This window comes from Doryrhamphus excisus, linkage group LG18, assembly GCF_037039965.1.
Source record: "Doryrhamphus excisus strain RoL-2023G ecotype Guam linkage group LG18, RoL_Dexc_Guam_v1.1, whole genome shotgun sequence".
Lineage (NCBI taxonomy): Eukaryota > Metazoa > Chordata > Actinopteri > Syngnathiformes > Syngnathidae > Doryrhamphus > Doryrhamphus excisus.
In genome coordinates this window covers 10,817,513-10,832,686 of record NC_136374.1, presented here as the reverse complement: position 1 = coordinate 10,832,686, position 15,174 = coordinate 10,817,513, and the positions used below count along the sequence as shown (strand labels likewise).

At 41.2% G+C, this 15,174-nt stretch overlaps 1 protein-coding gene across 1 annotated transcript; it reads left to right on the top strand.

The window, feature by feature from the left end:
- The first annotated feature begins 648 nt into the window (after positions 1 to 648).
- On the top strand, positions 649 to 14,036 carry LOC131106429 (suppressor of tumorigenicity 7 protein-like). Its single transcript, XM_058055487.2, has 15 exons — positions 649 to 839; positions 1,223 to 1,305; positions 1,535 to 1,694; positions 2,047 to 2,101; positions 3,190 to 3,305; positions 3,407 to 3,485; positions 3,732 to 3,820; positions 5,150 to 5,250; positions 5,399 to 5,513; positions 5,605 to 5,677; positions 5,762 to 5,864; positions 10,825 to 10,975; positions 11,883 to 11,975; positions 12,051 to 12,190; positions 13,250 to 14,036. The coding sequence occupies exons 1-15, from the start codon at positions 671 to 673 to the stop codon at positions 13,343 to 13,345; spliced, it is 1,623 nt and encodes a 540-aa protein (XP_057911470.1). The 5' UTR covers positions 649 to 670; the 3' UTR covers positions 13,346 to 14,036.
- Positions 14,037 to 15,174: the final 1,138 nt, after the last annotated feature.

Sequence of the window (15,174 nt, the reverse complement as noted above, 5' to 3'; positions counted from 1 at the left end):
GTATGCTGGAGCCTATCCCAGCAGACGACACCCTAGACTGGTCGCCAGCCAATCACAGGACACATATAGACAAATTCACATAAAATCTATGTAATTATTGCATTTTATTATAAAATAAATATAAAGCATTTAAATAAATACTTTAAATACTAATAACTTCAAAACAACTTATATTGCATTCATTATTAAGAATTATAAATGAATAACAACATAAAACAATAGATCGTTTAAATTTAATTTTCAAAATTTAAGTGTATTTTCACATAAATGCGCGTATTTATACTTACTGTTCTGTGTCATCAACATTTCTGTCTCCATTGGGGACTATTGAGAAATTGATACCTATTGATTTGTCTGCACTGTCAAGACTCAACTCCAAACTATGTACAAACGTACAAGCGTATTCAAGAGTCAGATTGCATGCTGAGTACGATACATTCATACAAGTTAGCAGGTCTGCACTAATATTGAAAGTGCTCCGTGCCTCTCACGTCCCCTCAGGGTGGCCCGCCTCCCTATTTGAGAAGCACTGGTTTAATGGTTTAAAGACACTTTACCGAGTAAACAAAGCGAACCCCGGAAGCGGCTGGTTTCTGCCTTAAGTTCAAAATAAAAGTCGTCCCTATTTCTGGTCACGTGACCCGTGTGTTTACAGACATCCGGGGGAAACATGGACGACTCCACTGGCAGTAATCCCCAATCTCATGGTTTTACAGACAAGTTAAAGTCTTGGCTCTCCTGGTCGTGGACGTACGTGTGCTTCGTGTGGTTCGGCATGGTTCTCATCATGATATACGTGCTGTGGAGCCCGCTCAAACTGCAGGAAAGCCTGACTTCTGGTGAATGAATGCATTTGCTCGTTAGCTATTGTTAGCCTTCCGATAGCTTCTTGTATCGTCAAGCAGACAGTTAAGAGAGAGATGCTGTTTTGACACTTGCTCGTTTTGTCACTCTGTGACTTTGCGGTCATATTTAACTTTATTGTTAAATATTGCAGTGGACGTCACTTACTGTGGAACGACTTTTGTGGGTTGTGTAGCATACCCACTGTACTGAACTGACATAATAATTGTGTCCATATTTGTTAGAATATTATTTTGATTATCTACCAATGTATTTGTATTGTGCTATAGTTTGTGTGTTCCTGCCCTACCCTGTACTTCCCGTTTGTGATCTTTCACTACAAAAACAATAACACTGACACTAAATTACCTGATTTCAGCATCACTTTTTTTGAACACTTTGACTCCGAAATTCTACGTGGCTCTCACCGGGACATCTTCCCTCATCTCTGGACTCATCCTTGTGAGTTGTCAAGCATTCTTATTCACATTATTGACACTGGAGCTTTGTATAGTCTTTGTATAGTTTATGGTACATACTGTAGTAGAATCAGTTCAAGGATGCCCAGTGGGATACATTATGCTACATCTACAATCATGCATTTGTAGTTGATTTCCTGTTGGGTGACTTTCTATTTAAATGAAAGAGTCCACACAACTTTGATTTATTTTTAGTATTGTCTTTGTGACAGATATTTGAGTGGTGGTACTTTCGGAAGTATGGGACTTCCTTCATAGAGCAAGTCTCGGTCAGCCACCTGCGCCCCCTGCTGGGTGGAGTAGAGAGCACCTCCACTACTGGTCTCTTCTCGTCAGTCAATGGAGAGGCAGAGCCGAGACCCAGTGTGTCAGGTAAAAAGTAGAACCACAGGACTGCAATCTATCTGAGGCATTTGGTTGCTTGGGGCAAGATGATGGCATTGTTTAATTTGCCCAGTTTGCCAGGACACAGAAGTCTGGTTGGAGTAGAGATTTTCAAAACTCTGCTTTCCGGTCTGTGCCATAAGAATTCAGTGATATTACCTCATATTTTTAACAAACAGAATATGAAATTATTGACTTAGGTGTTGTAGCAGTAAACGTGTGTGTGTGTGTGCACCTTGTATCACAAATAAATTAATCTATGAGGAATGCTTAACTTGTAAAACCTTTATTAATTGTCTAAAATTCATCACTAATAATATTGATGTATACTTCTCCATAGAGTGCAAAGTCTGGAGGAATCCTTTGAATCTGTTCAGAGGAGCAGAATACAACAGGTAAGATCATGTGAGAAAGTGTGTTCACTGTATATGTGACTGCTACTGCCAAGCATAAGGTCAAGCAAGTCATGATAAATGATAAATTGTTCATTCCAGGGTTAAACTCTGGCCATCAAATTCTTCATTACAAGTACAGTCAGTATTTTAATTGCATTTAAAGCTGGTAAAAAGTAACCGATATCCAAGTAGAACCATAATTTGAATCCAATTTCAATAAATGAAAATCGGAATAACCAAATAATATACAGTACCAACTACCACATTTAACTATCATACATATGTAACAAAGTAGCAGCTATTAATAATATGATATAATGTCTTCATAATGAAAGTCTTATGCGATATGCTTCTTATCATAGAGCAGCTACCCTTTTTTTGCATGCTTAAAACATAGACCACAACAAGCACACAATAAAACATCCGAGTTTGTTGTATGTAATTGACTATTGTATAATAACAGAATATATTTTTGGATGAGGAAATACTTACAGACAAGCATTTCCTCCATGTTTTCCCTTCACAAATGTACACACAAACACCAGGACAGGCTGGTGTGTGTTGTGTGTAAAATTCCGTGGCTATTAAACATCCTCCTCCAAGTCATTAGTACGCCGAAAAACTGTTGTTTGATGGACTTTGTCATTGCCAAAACACATCCCATGGTTCATTTTTCAACTGTATATATACTAGTCAGTGCATCCAGTCAAGAAACAAATTACAGGTTCATATCATTCAGGAAGTGCAGTAAATAGTCAGAGCACCACATACGTAAGAAGACCAGCTCTCATGTAGCACACAACAGTCATGAAATCTTCAAGATTAAACACTCTTAATACACAACACGATCATGAAACTTACTTATTTGTTCATATTATACACAAAGAACTATGAACAAGTTAGTGCTCTCTCTCCATTCTTCTGCACTTTGCATTGCAGTACGCATTGCACTGTGTAACTGAGTGTCAGAGACTAGTGTAGTTGGGTTGGGCAGGAGTGACCTAGGGAACCTCAGTTATAAAGTATGCAACTTTTAGGGCCCGCAGATTAAGTTCAGGTTCCATTGTATGTTGGGAATATCGCCTTAGGTACACGTGGGTGACCGGGAAGGAACCACTGACGTACTACGACATGAACCTGTCTGCTCAGGACCATCAGACCTTTTTCACAGGAGACACTCAGCAATTAAGGCCAGAGGATTCAGGTGTGTAAAATTTGCTCACCTTTCTTCAACAAATAGACATATTGTGTGTGTGCACAGATTTGGCTGCATATGATAAGTGTCTAATTAACATTATCCCACAGTCATGCAGAAGGCCTGGAGGGAGAGAAATCCTCAAGCCAGGATTAGAGCAGCTTACCAGGCCATAGAGATGAACCACGAGTGAGTCCTATGCATACATATTCTTTCTGATAAACAGGATAGAAGTTGTACTGTAGTGTTGGTAGCGTTAACTACTTTTTAATGTCCATGCTTAGTATGTAAGAATTATGACATTTCCAATATTGGTATTGGTGTTTTTTTTCTTAAATTGCAATTTGAGTCAGTCTTCCACATGTTCAGACAAATGTGTTGTTTTCCTGTGCATTATAAAATAACAACAAACAAATGACATTTTTTTTTGCGTAGATGTGCTGCAGCCTACGTGCTTCTGGCAGAAGAAGAAGCCACAACAATCACAGAAGCTGAGCGCCTCTTTAAAAAAGCTCTAACTATTGGTAAGCCACCCTCGGCCATCTCTGTGTAGAGTTTGCATGTTCTCCCCGTGCATGCGTGGGTTTTCTCCGGGGACTCCGGCTTCCTCCCACATTCCAAAAACATGCATGCTACTTTAATTGGCGACTCCAAATTGTCCATATGAATGTGAGTGAATGTGGTTTCTGTGAGTGTGAATGGTTGTTTGTCTATATGTGCCCTATGATTGGCTGGTGACCAGTCCAGGGTGTACCCCGACTCTCGTCCGAAAACAGCTGGGATAGGCTCCAGCATACCCACGACCCTCGACTTTTATGGTATAGTATTAATAAGTATGTACATTCGCCCCTTGCCACTTCATGATTCAAGTGTTGTGGCTTCACTCTATCACTTTTTTTTGAAAAATATATGAATTAATAAATATTAATTAATAGATCATGCTGTTTCGTGGTGTAATATGTCCAATTAGTAGTAAAAAAAATGCATATTTAGGTTAATGTGGCATATCTTGATCTAAATTAAGCTAATAATACAAATACTGTGTAAGGCTGTCAAAAGATGCAGTCAAGGATGTTGATCACTAGGTCATTAGGTGTCAGTAACGTTACTGCAATGTCGGTGAGACACACAAACACCAGACCTGATCTCTGGAGCAACAGGTTTGAATTATCTTACAAGAGGCACATTGTTTGTTTGTTTCTTTTGTTTCTTTCCTGACCAAGGAGTCGCATATCAAAAAAAAGGGTATCAATTGAGCCCTTCCTGACGAATACCGATGGTGCTTACTACTGGAGAGTCGAACGCAAGGCGTCCGCTCCAAAGTCCAGTACGCTAACCACAACATCACGGTGGGCTCCCTCACGAGAGGCACATTAATCCCCCAATATCCCTAATAAAAACGCGGGCTATTGTTGAAGTCATAACCCCCGGCAAAATGAAACTCAAATGTGAACCGCTGACATCACTTCCTGTCCGCCACTCACTCTGCTCACTGAGGGAACACATTTGTAGTTACACACACAAGCATGAGTCTTATTTATATCTTAACTTATGTCTACTATATTGGGTGATACTAGGGTAAAGGTGACTATAAGGTTGTAATTGCATGTCTAGATGTCTCGAATAAGGTTAAAAACTTTCTAAAAAAAAAAAAAAAAGGAATCCTACTTGATGGAAATTCACTTGTCATGATCGGGTGTGGAACCAATGAACTATGATAAATGAGGGATTACTGTACATACAATGGTTTGGAGATGCCTTTGCATCCTGTTGAATGAGAAAGGCTCTCCAAATTGCCAGCTGTAACTGTATATAATGTTGTCCTGCACCTCCTCTCTATGTTGTGTTTGCAGCAGGCAAAGATATCAACTTACTGGTTTACATTAAACGCAGACTGGCCATGTGCGCACGCAAGCTGGGACGCATTAAAGAGGCCGTGAAAATGATGCGAGATGTAAGTTTGTTTTTGTACTCCGCTTACATCGGCTGTATATGCACTTTGGCCACAATATTAGGTACACTTCATGTTTTTAAAGGCAAACGTACATGTAGCTTGGGACAGTGATCACTAACTTTAATGTTAATGTTTGATTCCTTAACAGTTAATGAAGGAGTTCCCATTGTTGGGGATGTTAAATATACATGAAAACCTCCTGGAGGCGCTCCTCGAGCTTCAAGCATATGCTGATGTGCAGGCTGTCCTCGCCAAATATGACGGTACAACTATAAAGAACGTCTCCTTTCTTTGTAATCACCACCACTGAGAAAGTGTCTTCTTAAACTGTCATGTTTTATGCTTTCATCGTAGACATCAGCCTCCCGAAGTCAGCCACAATATGCTACACGTCCGCACTCTTGAAAGCGCGGGCCGTGTCGGATAAGTATGTTTCCTGTTTCCTGTCCGCTCGGTAGAAAATCTCTTGATGGGTTGGTTTGTCACATCAGGCTGTGATGTGTTTCATTAGGTTCTCCCCAGAGGCAGCGTCCAGGCGGGGGCTCAGCACAGCAGAGATGAACGCTGTTGAGGCCATTCATAGGGCTGTGGAGTTCAATCCGCATGTGCCAAAGGTCAGTCATTTTTTTCCCTTCCTAGGCTGTGTTCTGACCCAGGATGCTTTGCAGGTGGACATTTTTTCTTCTTTCTTTGGGTTATGAACTGTACTATAATTTTACTGGAGTGGGTTTTGAGTATGTGAAAATAATTATTAGAATTCTTCATTCATTTATTTTCTACCGCGGGGTACACCCTGGACTGATCGCCGGCCAATCACAGGGCACATATAGACAAACAACCATTCACACTCACATTCATACCTATGGACAATTTGGAGTCACCAATTAACCTAGCATGTTTTTGGAATGTGGGAGGAAACCGGAGTACCCGGAGAAAACCCACGCATGCATGGGGAGAACATGCAAACTCCACACAGAGATGGCCGAGGGTGGAATTGAACCCTGGTCTCCTAGCTGTGACGACTCGACCACCGTGCAGCCGATTAGGATTCTTAATGGGATAAAAAAAGTATTAGGACAAAAGTATTAGGACACTTGGCCATTATACCAACAGCAAGCGGAAGTCCATCCATCCTTTTTCTATACCGCTTATCCTCACGAGTGTCACGGGCAAGCTGGAGCCTATCCCAGCTGTCTTCGGGCAAGAGGTGGGGTACACCATGGCCAGGCAATTGCATGGCACATATAGACAAACAACAATTTACACTCACATTCATACCTATGGACAATTTGGAGTCACCAATTAACCTAGCATGTTTTTGGAATGTGGGAGGAAACCGGAGTACCCGGAGAAAATGCAAACTCCACATAGAGATGCCTGAGCAGGGAATCGAACTCCGGTCTTTTAGCTGTGCGGCCTGCGTGATAACCACTCTTTCACCGTGCAGCCCCGCAAGTGGAAGTCATGATGAATAAATATAAAATAAGTGGTTTAGCCCAACCCCTGACTGTTTAATTAACAGAATGAATTTAAGGTGTTTTATATACTACATTTAACCCAGAGATTGTACAGTGTTCTGTATAAACAGCAACTAGTTACATCACTAGCCTACCAGCAGAGGGCAGTGTGACGTCACTTTGGTTCAAGAGCCTTTCAAATGTACTTTTGATAACTATCTACAGGTGTGTTTGCTGCAGGATGAGTGATAAACTGTTTGGTTGTACATGTCCACGATATACATGCAAGAAGTGGATCAGGAGGATAGCTAAGTTGCAGCAGAGTTTGGTCTCACGTAATGTTTTGTAGTGCGTAGTTTCATGTCTCAATCGGCAGTGTTTGTGCCCCTGGGAGGGGTGATGGAGACGTCACTTTGTCGCTTTGATCCAACCTTTTGATTTTTAGCAGTGAGGGCCCTCATCATCGTCATCTTTCCATCCTGTAACGCTGTGCCCACAGGCCTCCCATCAGATACCCTCATCTTGTTTCTTGGCCTCTCATGTTCCCTCATCACCTCTCATCACCTGGCCACCATGAGCAATACTAGCTTTGCAAAATGAGCCTTTAGTGGAGGTGACAAGCTACATAACATAATAGAAAAGCTAACTTTTAAGAATTGACTCTCATGTTCAGTATTTTTGTAAAACGTTATGGCTACAATTTGTGCAGTGAGACATAATTCTTGCCCAAAGGGTCAAAACAACAATCCTAATCATTTTACAGGGAATCTGACACCAGCTTGCTGACTTAGAACACACTTTTTCTATCCCTCCATCCATTTCAATCAACCTTTCTTCCTCAGTGTGGTTTGCAGGCTGACAGTTTGTGGCTCGCTTTGGCTTAGCTGATAAAGTGTTGTGGCTGTCGGAATCTGCTTTACATTTACATTGGCCTTCGCCACGGCACGTACAAAGTGATTGCAATTCAGCCGGGGCAACCCGAGCCCATCTACCTTGCTCCACTTCTGGTGACAGTTTCTCATCTCACCTCATTGTGGTTGACAGTCTCATGTCTACATGGCCACTTCAAGGGTTCAGATGTGTTTACCTCAAGATTGGTTTTTCTTTGGTAAATGGAGTTTGGGTCAGAATTAAGATGAATGAGGAAAGAAAAGGGAGTGGCTGGGACAGTTTTCTAGGACATCACACTCCCGTGGTAGATTTTGTGTTTATTCACTCTATCAAATGTACTCCCGGTAAGTGTGTGTGTGTTATTACGAGCCATAAAGAGCCAATTACAGGCCTGATGCCATTGTTCCTCAGCGTGTTCTATTGTAAAGAGGCTGCAGATTAGAGTCAGAAGGCAGCTTATGAGTTATGCTCTGGGCTTAGAAGTGCCCAGGGATAAAAGGAGAACACATGAAACTCAATCCCTTCATCAAAGAGGCGACAGGGAGCAGAGAGGCAGATCTGAGAACAAGAGAGGCGGGAGACGGTAGGGAGGGAGTTCGGGGGTGCAGGCCAGTGCAGAGAACTGAGGTGTCACCAGGTTTAATGCCGCGGTATGCAAGCAGGGACAGCTGAGCCTTGCTCAGTGATGAATCTTGGACTGTAGCGGAGATTTCCTATGGGTTTTGTCCACACTCAAACGTTCCAAAAGTTGCGTACCGATGGTCAACACCGCCAACGTCGAACACTGACTTCCAAGTTCTTGTAGTTCCAATACAGTATACTTTATAACATAGGTTTTTATTTCAAAGAAATAAATTTTTTCCAATGTCAATGTTGTCATAATTAAACCTAATTTAGAATTAATCCACAGGCAATGTTTTAAGTAACATATTAACATTTTAACTATCATAGAAGTATGATGTTTGTCACAGTATAATAAAACTAAATGTTTTGGTAACATTTGGATGCTGACATTTTGAAGCCTTTTTTTTTAAAGGTCTTGCGAAATAGCTACAGCCCTAACAGTAGAGCTCTGCTTTGTACCCCAAAGATAAAAAAGCTGATATTATACTTTATGCGTCCCACAATCAGATAATTCAGTGCGTAAAAACGCCACCATCTGCGCAATGCAACAAGCTGTCTGCTTCTTATACAGAAGAATGACACGAGAAAAAAAGTCAGCCAGTGTGAAAGGGGCTTTAGTAAAGCAGTAGATACCAGTTTGGGTCTTTGGATATCAGACTCCTGTTGGGATAAATCAGGGTGAAAGGACGTGTCTGACATGGATGAACGAGAGTCAGATGGTAAACGGAGGAAGAGATAGGCGAGTGTGGGCCGCATGGTCGGGCTGCCTGGCTGGATGAGCCTATGACCATGGGAGGGGATTAGACAGGATTAGATGGGGGGTAACCTTCCCAAAGTGTCTGAGATCCTGAGCGCTGTGAAGCTAGCCGCCAGGGAATCCAGCCTGGGGAGGGGCGTCCTCAGTTGTGCATGCGGGTTTTGTTTAACATGGAGACCTGCCACGTGGAAACCACAGACATGACTGATAGACACTGGCTTGTTCATCAAAGTGTGTCTTAAATATGTAAGGCTGGCGCGCTATGTGTTTTTAGATAGAGATGGTTCTACGTCTGAGGTGTGTGCATTTGTCAGCCCAGTGAGCCGGCTGAGTCACTGGGACAAAGTTACAAGGAGGGGAGTGTTGCGTGGGGGTGGGGGGCGGGGGTTACGCATCCATGGAATCGGTGTACTGTAGTGTAACAATGACACGCCTCGTTGCGGGGAGCTTTACCCTCCCGCTTAGAACAATTGCAAAATAGGCCTGATGGTAAATACCTCACATGAGGAAAGTATGTTTTCAGTCTGCTGGGATTTTGTCAGAGGGAATTGCACAATAGGATATAGTAAGTGAGGCGGAAAGGAAAAGGAAAAAAAGTAAATGAAAGAGATTGATGTGACCATAAAGAGCAGACTTTTCTTTTCTTAAAGCTATGCCACATCAGCATGATGTTGGACCTCTTGCTCTATTATGGTTTCATTTATTTTGAACATGCATACAGTTTACATTGAATGTTTCATGATATATTTTTTGGTCATGTAAGTACTATTAAGTATTATTCATTCATTCATTTTCCTCACGAGGGTCGCGGAGGGGTGCTGGAGCCTATCCCAGCTGTCTTCGGGCTGCGAGAGGCGGGGTACACCCTGGACTGGTCGCCAGCCAATCACAGGGCACATATAGACAAACAACCATTCACACTCACATTCATAACTATGGACAATTTGGAGTCACCAATTAACCTAGAATGTTTTTGGAATGTGGGAGGTAACTGTAGTACCCACACATGCACGGGGAGAACATGCAAACTCCACACAGAGATGGCCGAGGGTGGAATTGAACCCTGGTGTCCTAGCTGTGAGGTCTGCGCGCTAACCACTCGACCACCGTATTAAGTATTATTACTAAGTATTATTTTTTTGGACAAATACACCACATGGTGGCAACTCCACAATAAGTTGGATTGACTTGAAATTTCTCACACGCCTCAATTCACTGTAGAAAACACAGCCACTGTAACTTGTGTTTTGCTGAATCCCCACGAAAATTGGGAAACGCATTTTAGAGCAAATTTGACAGAGATTGGTTGAAAAACACGCCATCAAACAAAACATGTTTTCATAGACACGGGAGTAAATAATTTTTCCAGTCATTCGACATTTGTCTCATGATTGTGTTCAACTTTAAGGATATCCGTTCCACATGTATGCTAGCATTTCTACCGTCGCATTTTGAAAACAACACAGAGGGCGCCACTGTTGTTTCCAGTCTCTAGTACAGAAGAGAACCTGTAGAATCCAAACGAAATCCCTCTGCTGAAAGCTGAAAAAGCTACGGTGGAACCCGAGGTGTGTGCTTTGACTGCGTTGAGAAGAATAATAGTTTTGTTGTCAGTAAACATGGGTTGTCAGTGAAACATGAAGCCTCCACCACGCATTGCCAAAGTCATACATCAACATCCAGAAATGTCACTTAACTTAAGAGCTCTCAGAGAGTTCTCGTTTGTGTAAATTATGGTTGCCTAAAGAGGGAAATGTATTCCAAAACAAAATATAATTTCCAGCTAGGCAAAGCAGATTGTGCACAAATAGACTTCTTTAACAAATTTGTCTTTCTCCTGTTAAGTACTTGTTAGAGATGAAGAGCCTGATCCTGCCTCCAGAACACATCTTGAAGCGGGGTGACAGTGAGGCTGTGGCGTATGCTTTCTTCCACCTGCAGCACTGGAAGAGGGCCGAAGGAGCCTTAAACCTTCTCCACTGTACATGGGAGGGCAGTGAGTAGCCAGTCTACTTCTTTTACCATCCACTATATGCCATTTTTGCCTCAGTATGGGTCTTATTTCTTTATATATCTTTTTTTGAAAATATTTCTTTATGTGGAACATGTTCACTGTGGAATGTGGAATTTTGAACTTTCATCCAATCATCTTTAAATGCTAAAGGTATCCGAATATTTCCTAGTGCACTGGTATGTATTTTTTTAATTGTACACAGTACTTGAGTCCTCAACATAGACCAAAAATATTAATCTATATCAGGGGTGTCCAAACTTGTTTTACTTTTTTCCCCACAAACTGAAAAATGAAAGGTTGCACAGACCACTTTGATATTTTGTAAACAAACACATATAGATATGCTAATATAAGTATACATATTTGAAAGAAAATCTTATTGGTGAAAAAGCGTATTAATAGTATGGTCTCTTTTTCACATTTTTTCTGGGTTTTTTTCAACTTTCTTTTTATATAATCTTTTAAAATACATTTTCTTCCCAAACTTTTTCCACTTTTTTCCACACATACTGAAAAAGGAAAGGTTGCACGGACCACTTTGATATTTTGTAAACAAACACATATAGATATGCTAATATAAGTATACATATTTGGGAAAAAAATCTTATTGGTGAAAAAGCGTATTAATAGTATGGTCTCTTTTTCACAATTTTTCTGTTTTTTTTTTCAACTTTCTTTTTAAATAATCTTTTTAAATACATTTTCTTCCCATAATGTAACATTTTTTCAATAATATCTTGACATTTTTCCCTTTTAACCTGACTTTTTCCCAACCAACTTTTGCAAATATTATATCCCTATAATATTACAAGCTTATTCTCATAAAATTTCAGATTTTAGATGATTCGTTGTATAGTTGTTTTATATCTGATATTATCTGTATTTACAGCCTTCAGGATAATTCCTTACCCACTAGAGAAGGGTCATCTGTTCTACCCTTACCCAGGATGCACAGAAACAGCAGATCGAGAGCTGCTACCATGTAAGCCTTTAAACCACTATTAAGCCTCCTATTGACTTGATGGACTTCTCCTCATGAACCCACCTTGTCATCCAGCATTCCATGAGGTGTCGGTGTATCCAAAGAAAGAGCTTCCTTTCTTCATCCTCTTCACCGCAGGCCTTTGCTCTTTCACCGCCATGCTGGCCATGCTTACGCATCAGTTCCCGGAGCTCATGGGTGTCTTCGCCAAAGCGGTAAGTATCGTTTGCCTTAAAAGGCTCTTCGAGCGCTATCTCTGCTTGATCCTCTTTTTATGAGTTGAAATAATCTTATTTGCAACATGAGCCTTTTCTGGCAATTACTGCCTTCCATTACTGTCAGCAACAGTGGAGGCTCATGGGAGACATAGGCCTGTAAAGTGTAAAGTGTTCCCGCCAAAACAAGCTCAAGCCCAGGGAAGGTATCGGTAACCACATTAGCAAACAAAGCAATGCAGAGCAGGCTTGAGGATTTAAAAGCTTGCGTGGATGACTTCTGTGCGCTGTTTATTTACGGGAAAGGTGTTGTTTGGCGGGCGCGGTGCTTTGCGCTGCGTTTATGCTCAGCTTATTTATTAGTCCATCTTTGCCTCGTTAACACGAGGCATGTCAGTGAGAACATGGAGTGCTCGTCCTCTTTTGTTTTGAGAAAGATAGGATGCAGATGGGACTTCAAGTTCGGCAAGCTGGCTTTGTGTAAATGTTCAGACGGAGTACATGAAAACCATAGAGGGAGGTCTCGTCTGCCCTTTTTGAAGGAAAACACATTTTTCTGACTTTCTTGTCTTGTAATGTTCCATATTCTAATGACTTATAACATCAATGCAATAACATCCTACCCATGAGTCTTCATATAATCACTAATCTTGCTGTTGAAAGTTATATTACCGAAACCCAAACTACTTTCTGTGTGAGATTTTAACATTCCTGTTTCCATTATTTTCTATCAGAATATTGAGTCAATTAACCATAAACTATTGTCGCCTTCTTGAGGTTAATCAAATGTCTGATATTATTTGGTGTCAAGGTTCAGGGGAAGATAAAACTGTAATTAGCAACTTTGCCGCTAAGTATAACACTGACTAGCTTTGGTCTACTAAAATAATGGAATGCATGAGGTAATCCTGATGACGTCCGGTGGGATACCTTGTGGTGGTAATATTTAATTTCCAGTTGAGTTTTGAATTTCTTATCATTCCGGATTTGGACCCTGACTGTATTCAATTTATAATGGAAACACAAAGATGGTAGCACTTAGCATCCCTCCACTTTCAGTTCTTCAGCACACTCTTCGCACCCCTGGGCTTCTTCGCAGACAAGATGGAAAGCTTCATGCCGTCCAGTTTCTGGCACCAACTGACTCGGATCTGACCCCAACACACATACACACGGTCTCCTGTCCTCAGCATGTTTGTCCATGTGCTGCATTGTTACCGATTACATTTGTCGTATCAACAGCAGTAGCGGTACCACTTTTTAGAAAGACGCTCATTCTCGCTCTTCCATCTGCCTGTAGGATGTTCAAGAAGTCACTGAATGTGCAACATCTTCATTTAATTTGTCTCAAGGAAAGGGAGGGTTAAGATGGTTCTCGTGTTTTTCGATGTTTGGAGCGGAATTAGGCTGGCTATTTCATATAAAGTATATGACAAGGCGCAGTATTCTTGTGGTAATACAGCGATAATGTGATATTCAATACATTACACACGGCGTGTGTGCGTCCAAGAATGTGAAGGAACCACTTCGTACACAATAACTTAAAATGTGATTAAGTGCCTTTTTATTCTCATTCTAACTTGGCATTTACCCATCTCTGGATTCTAATTGTCTTGATTGTACCTAACTCAATTGACAGTGGTAAACAATGCTACTAGGAGACAAAAAAAACACTCTACAGTACAGGAGTATGTTTGGTAAAAGTTTAAAATATCCAAATAAATAATACACAGTACATACTGAAGACAGGAGACTGTGCCAACTGTCATGTTTGAAAGCGCTTGAAACAAAATAGACATTAAAATGATGCCTGTGAAAGTCTAATATTTGCTTTTTGTGTTTTTTTATGATGGTGTTCTGCTTTTTTTCCTGAAGTCCACATTTGTAACATTTGGTACTCTTTCCAAAGGAAATGCTTCGACTAGCAGTGAGTGTATGGAGTCCATATATCAGACATAACATTAAGGAGTGGGACAGGATGACGTAAACATTAAGAAAATTGGCTAACACTACTACACTCACATTTAAAGGGGACCTAAAATGCTTTTATTTTCACACGTGTAGCAAAGCCTGGGGTCTGTAAAGGGGCGGTATCATGTCTGTAAGGAAGGAGACTTGTCCATCAAAAGCCACAACTTCTTAAGCCAGAATTTGAGCGCGTCTTCGCTCAAGTGTAGCAAACAAATGAGATAGATGATAGATATTGGTGTTCATAAACAGGCTAGGGCGGCACGGCAGCCGAGTGGTTAGCGGTGGTTAGCTCACAGCGAGGAGACTAGGGTTCAATTCCACCCTCGGCCATCTCTGTGTGGAGTTTGCATGTTCTCCCTGTGCATGCGTGGGTTTTCTCCGGGTACTCCGGTTTCCTCCCACATTCCAAAAACATGCTAGGTTAATTGTCGACTATGAATGTGAGTGTGAATGGTTGTTTGTCTTTATGTGCCCTGTGATTGGCTGGCGACCAGTCCAGGGTGTACCCCGCCTCTGATCTAAAAGTCCCCATTTACCTAATAGAGGAACATTAGCAAACAAAGTTCCCACTTTGACAATAATCCCTAAACGTTTTAACCACAAAAACTCACTCACAGGTTGCAAATTGTAGCCTTACACTAACAAAAAAGTGTAGCAATTAGCTTGTTTGAAAGCTAGTCGTCCACTCACACATCACACAAAACACACAGCAGCCTCCTGTGTTTGCAAGGATCAGCTCCAAGACTATTAGCTAAATATCACCTCTGCGCTCTGAGTGTGTTCAGATCATGTCTGTTTAGTTTGACTTGGCTCAGTCAACTCGCTAATTACACATGTGTGCATTGCATATGAGCCAACTCCATTGCTATTCTACATTTTTATCCTATTGCAACATCATATAGTTGACATTTAACGCATGTATACATTGTTCTTTTTACCTTATCTCCACAAGTAATCATGTTTAAATGAATGTCTTAATCAGCACTGGTCATATCAATCCATGACATCAACAT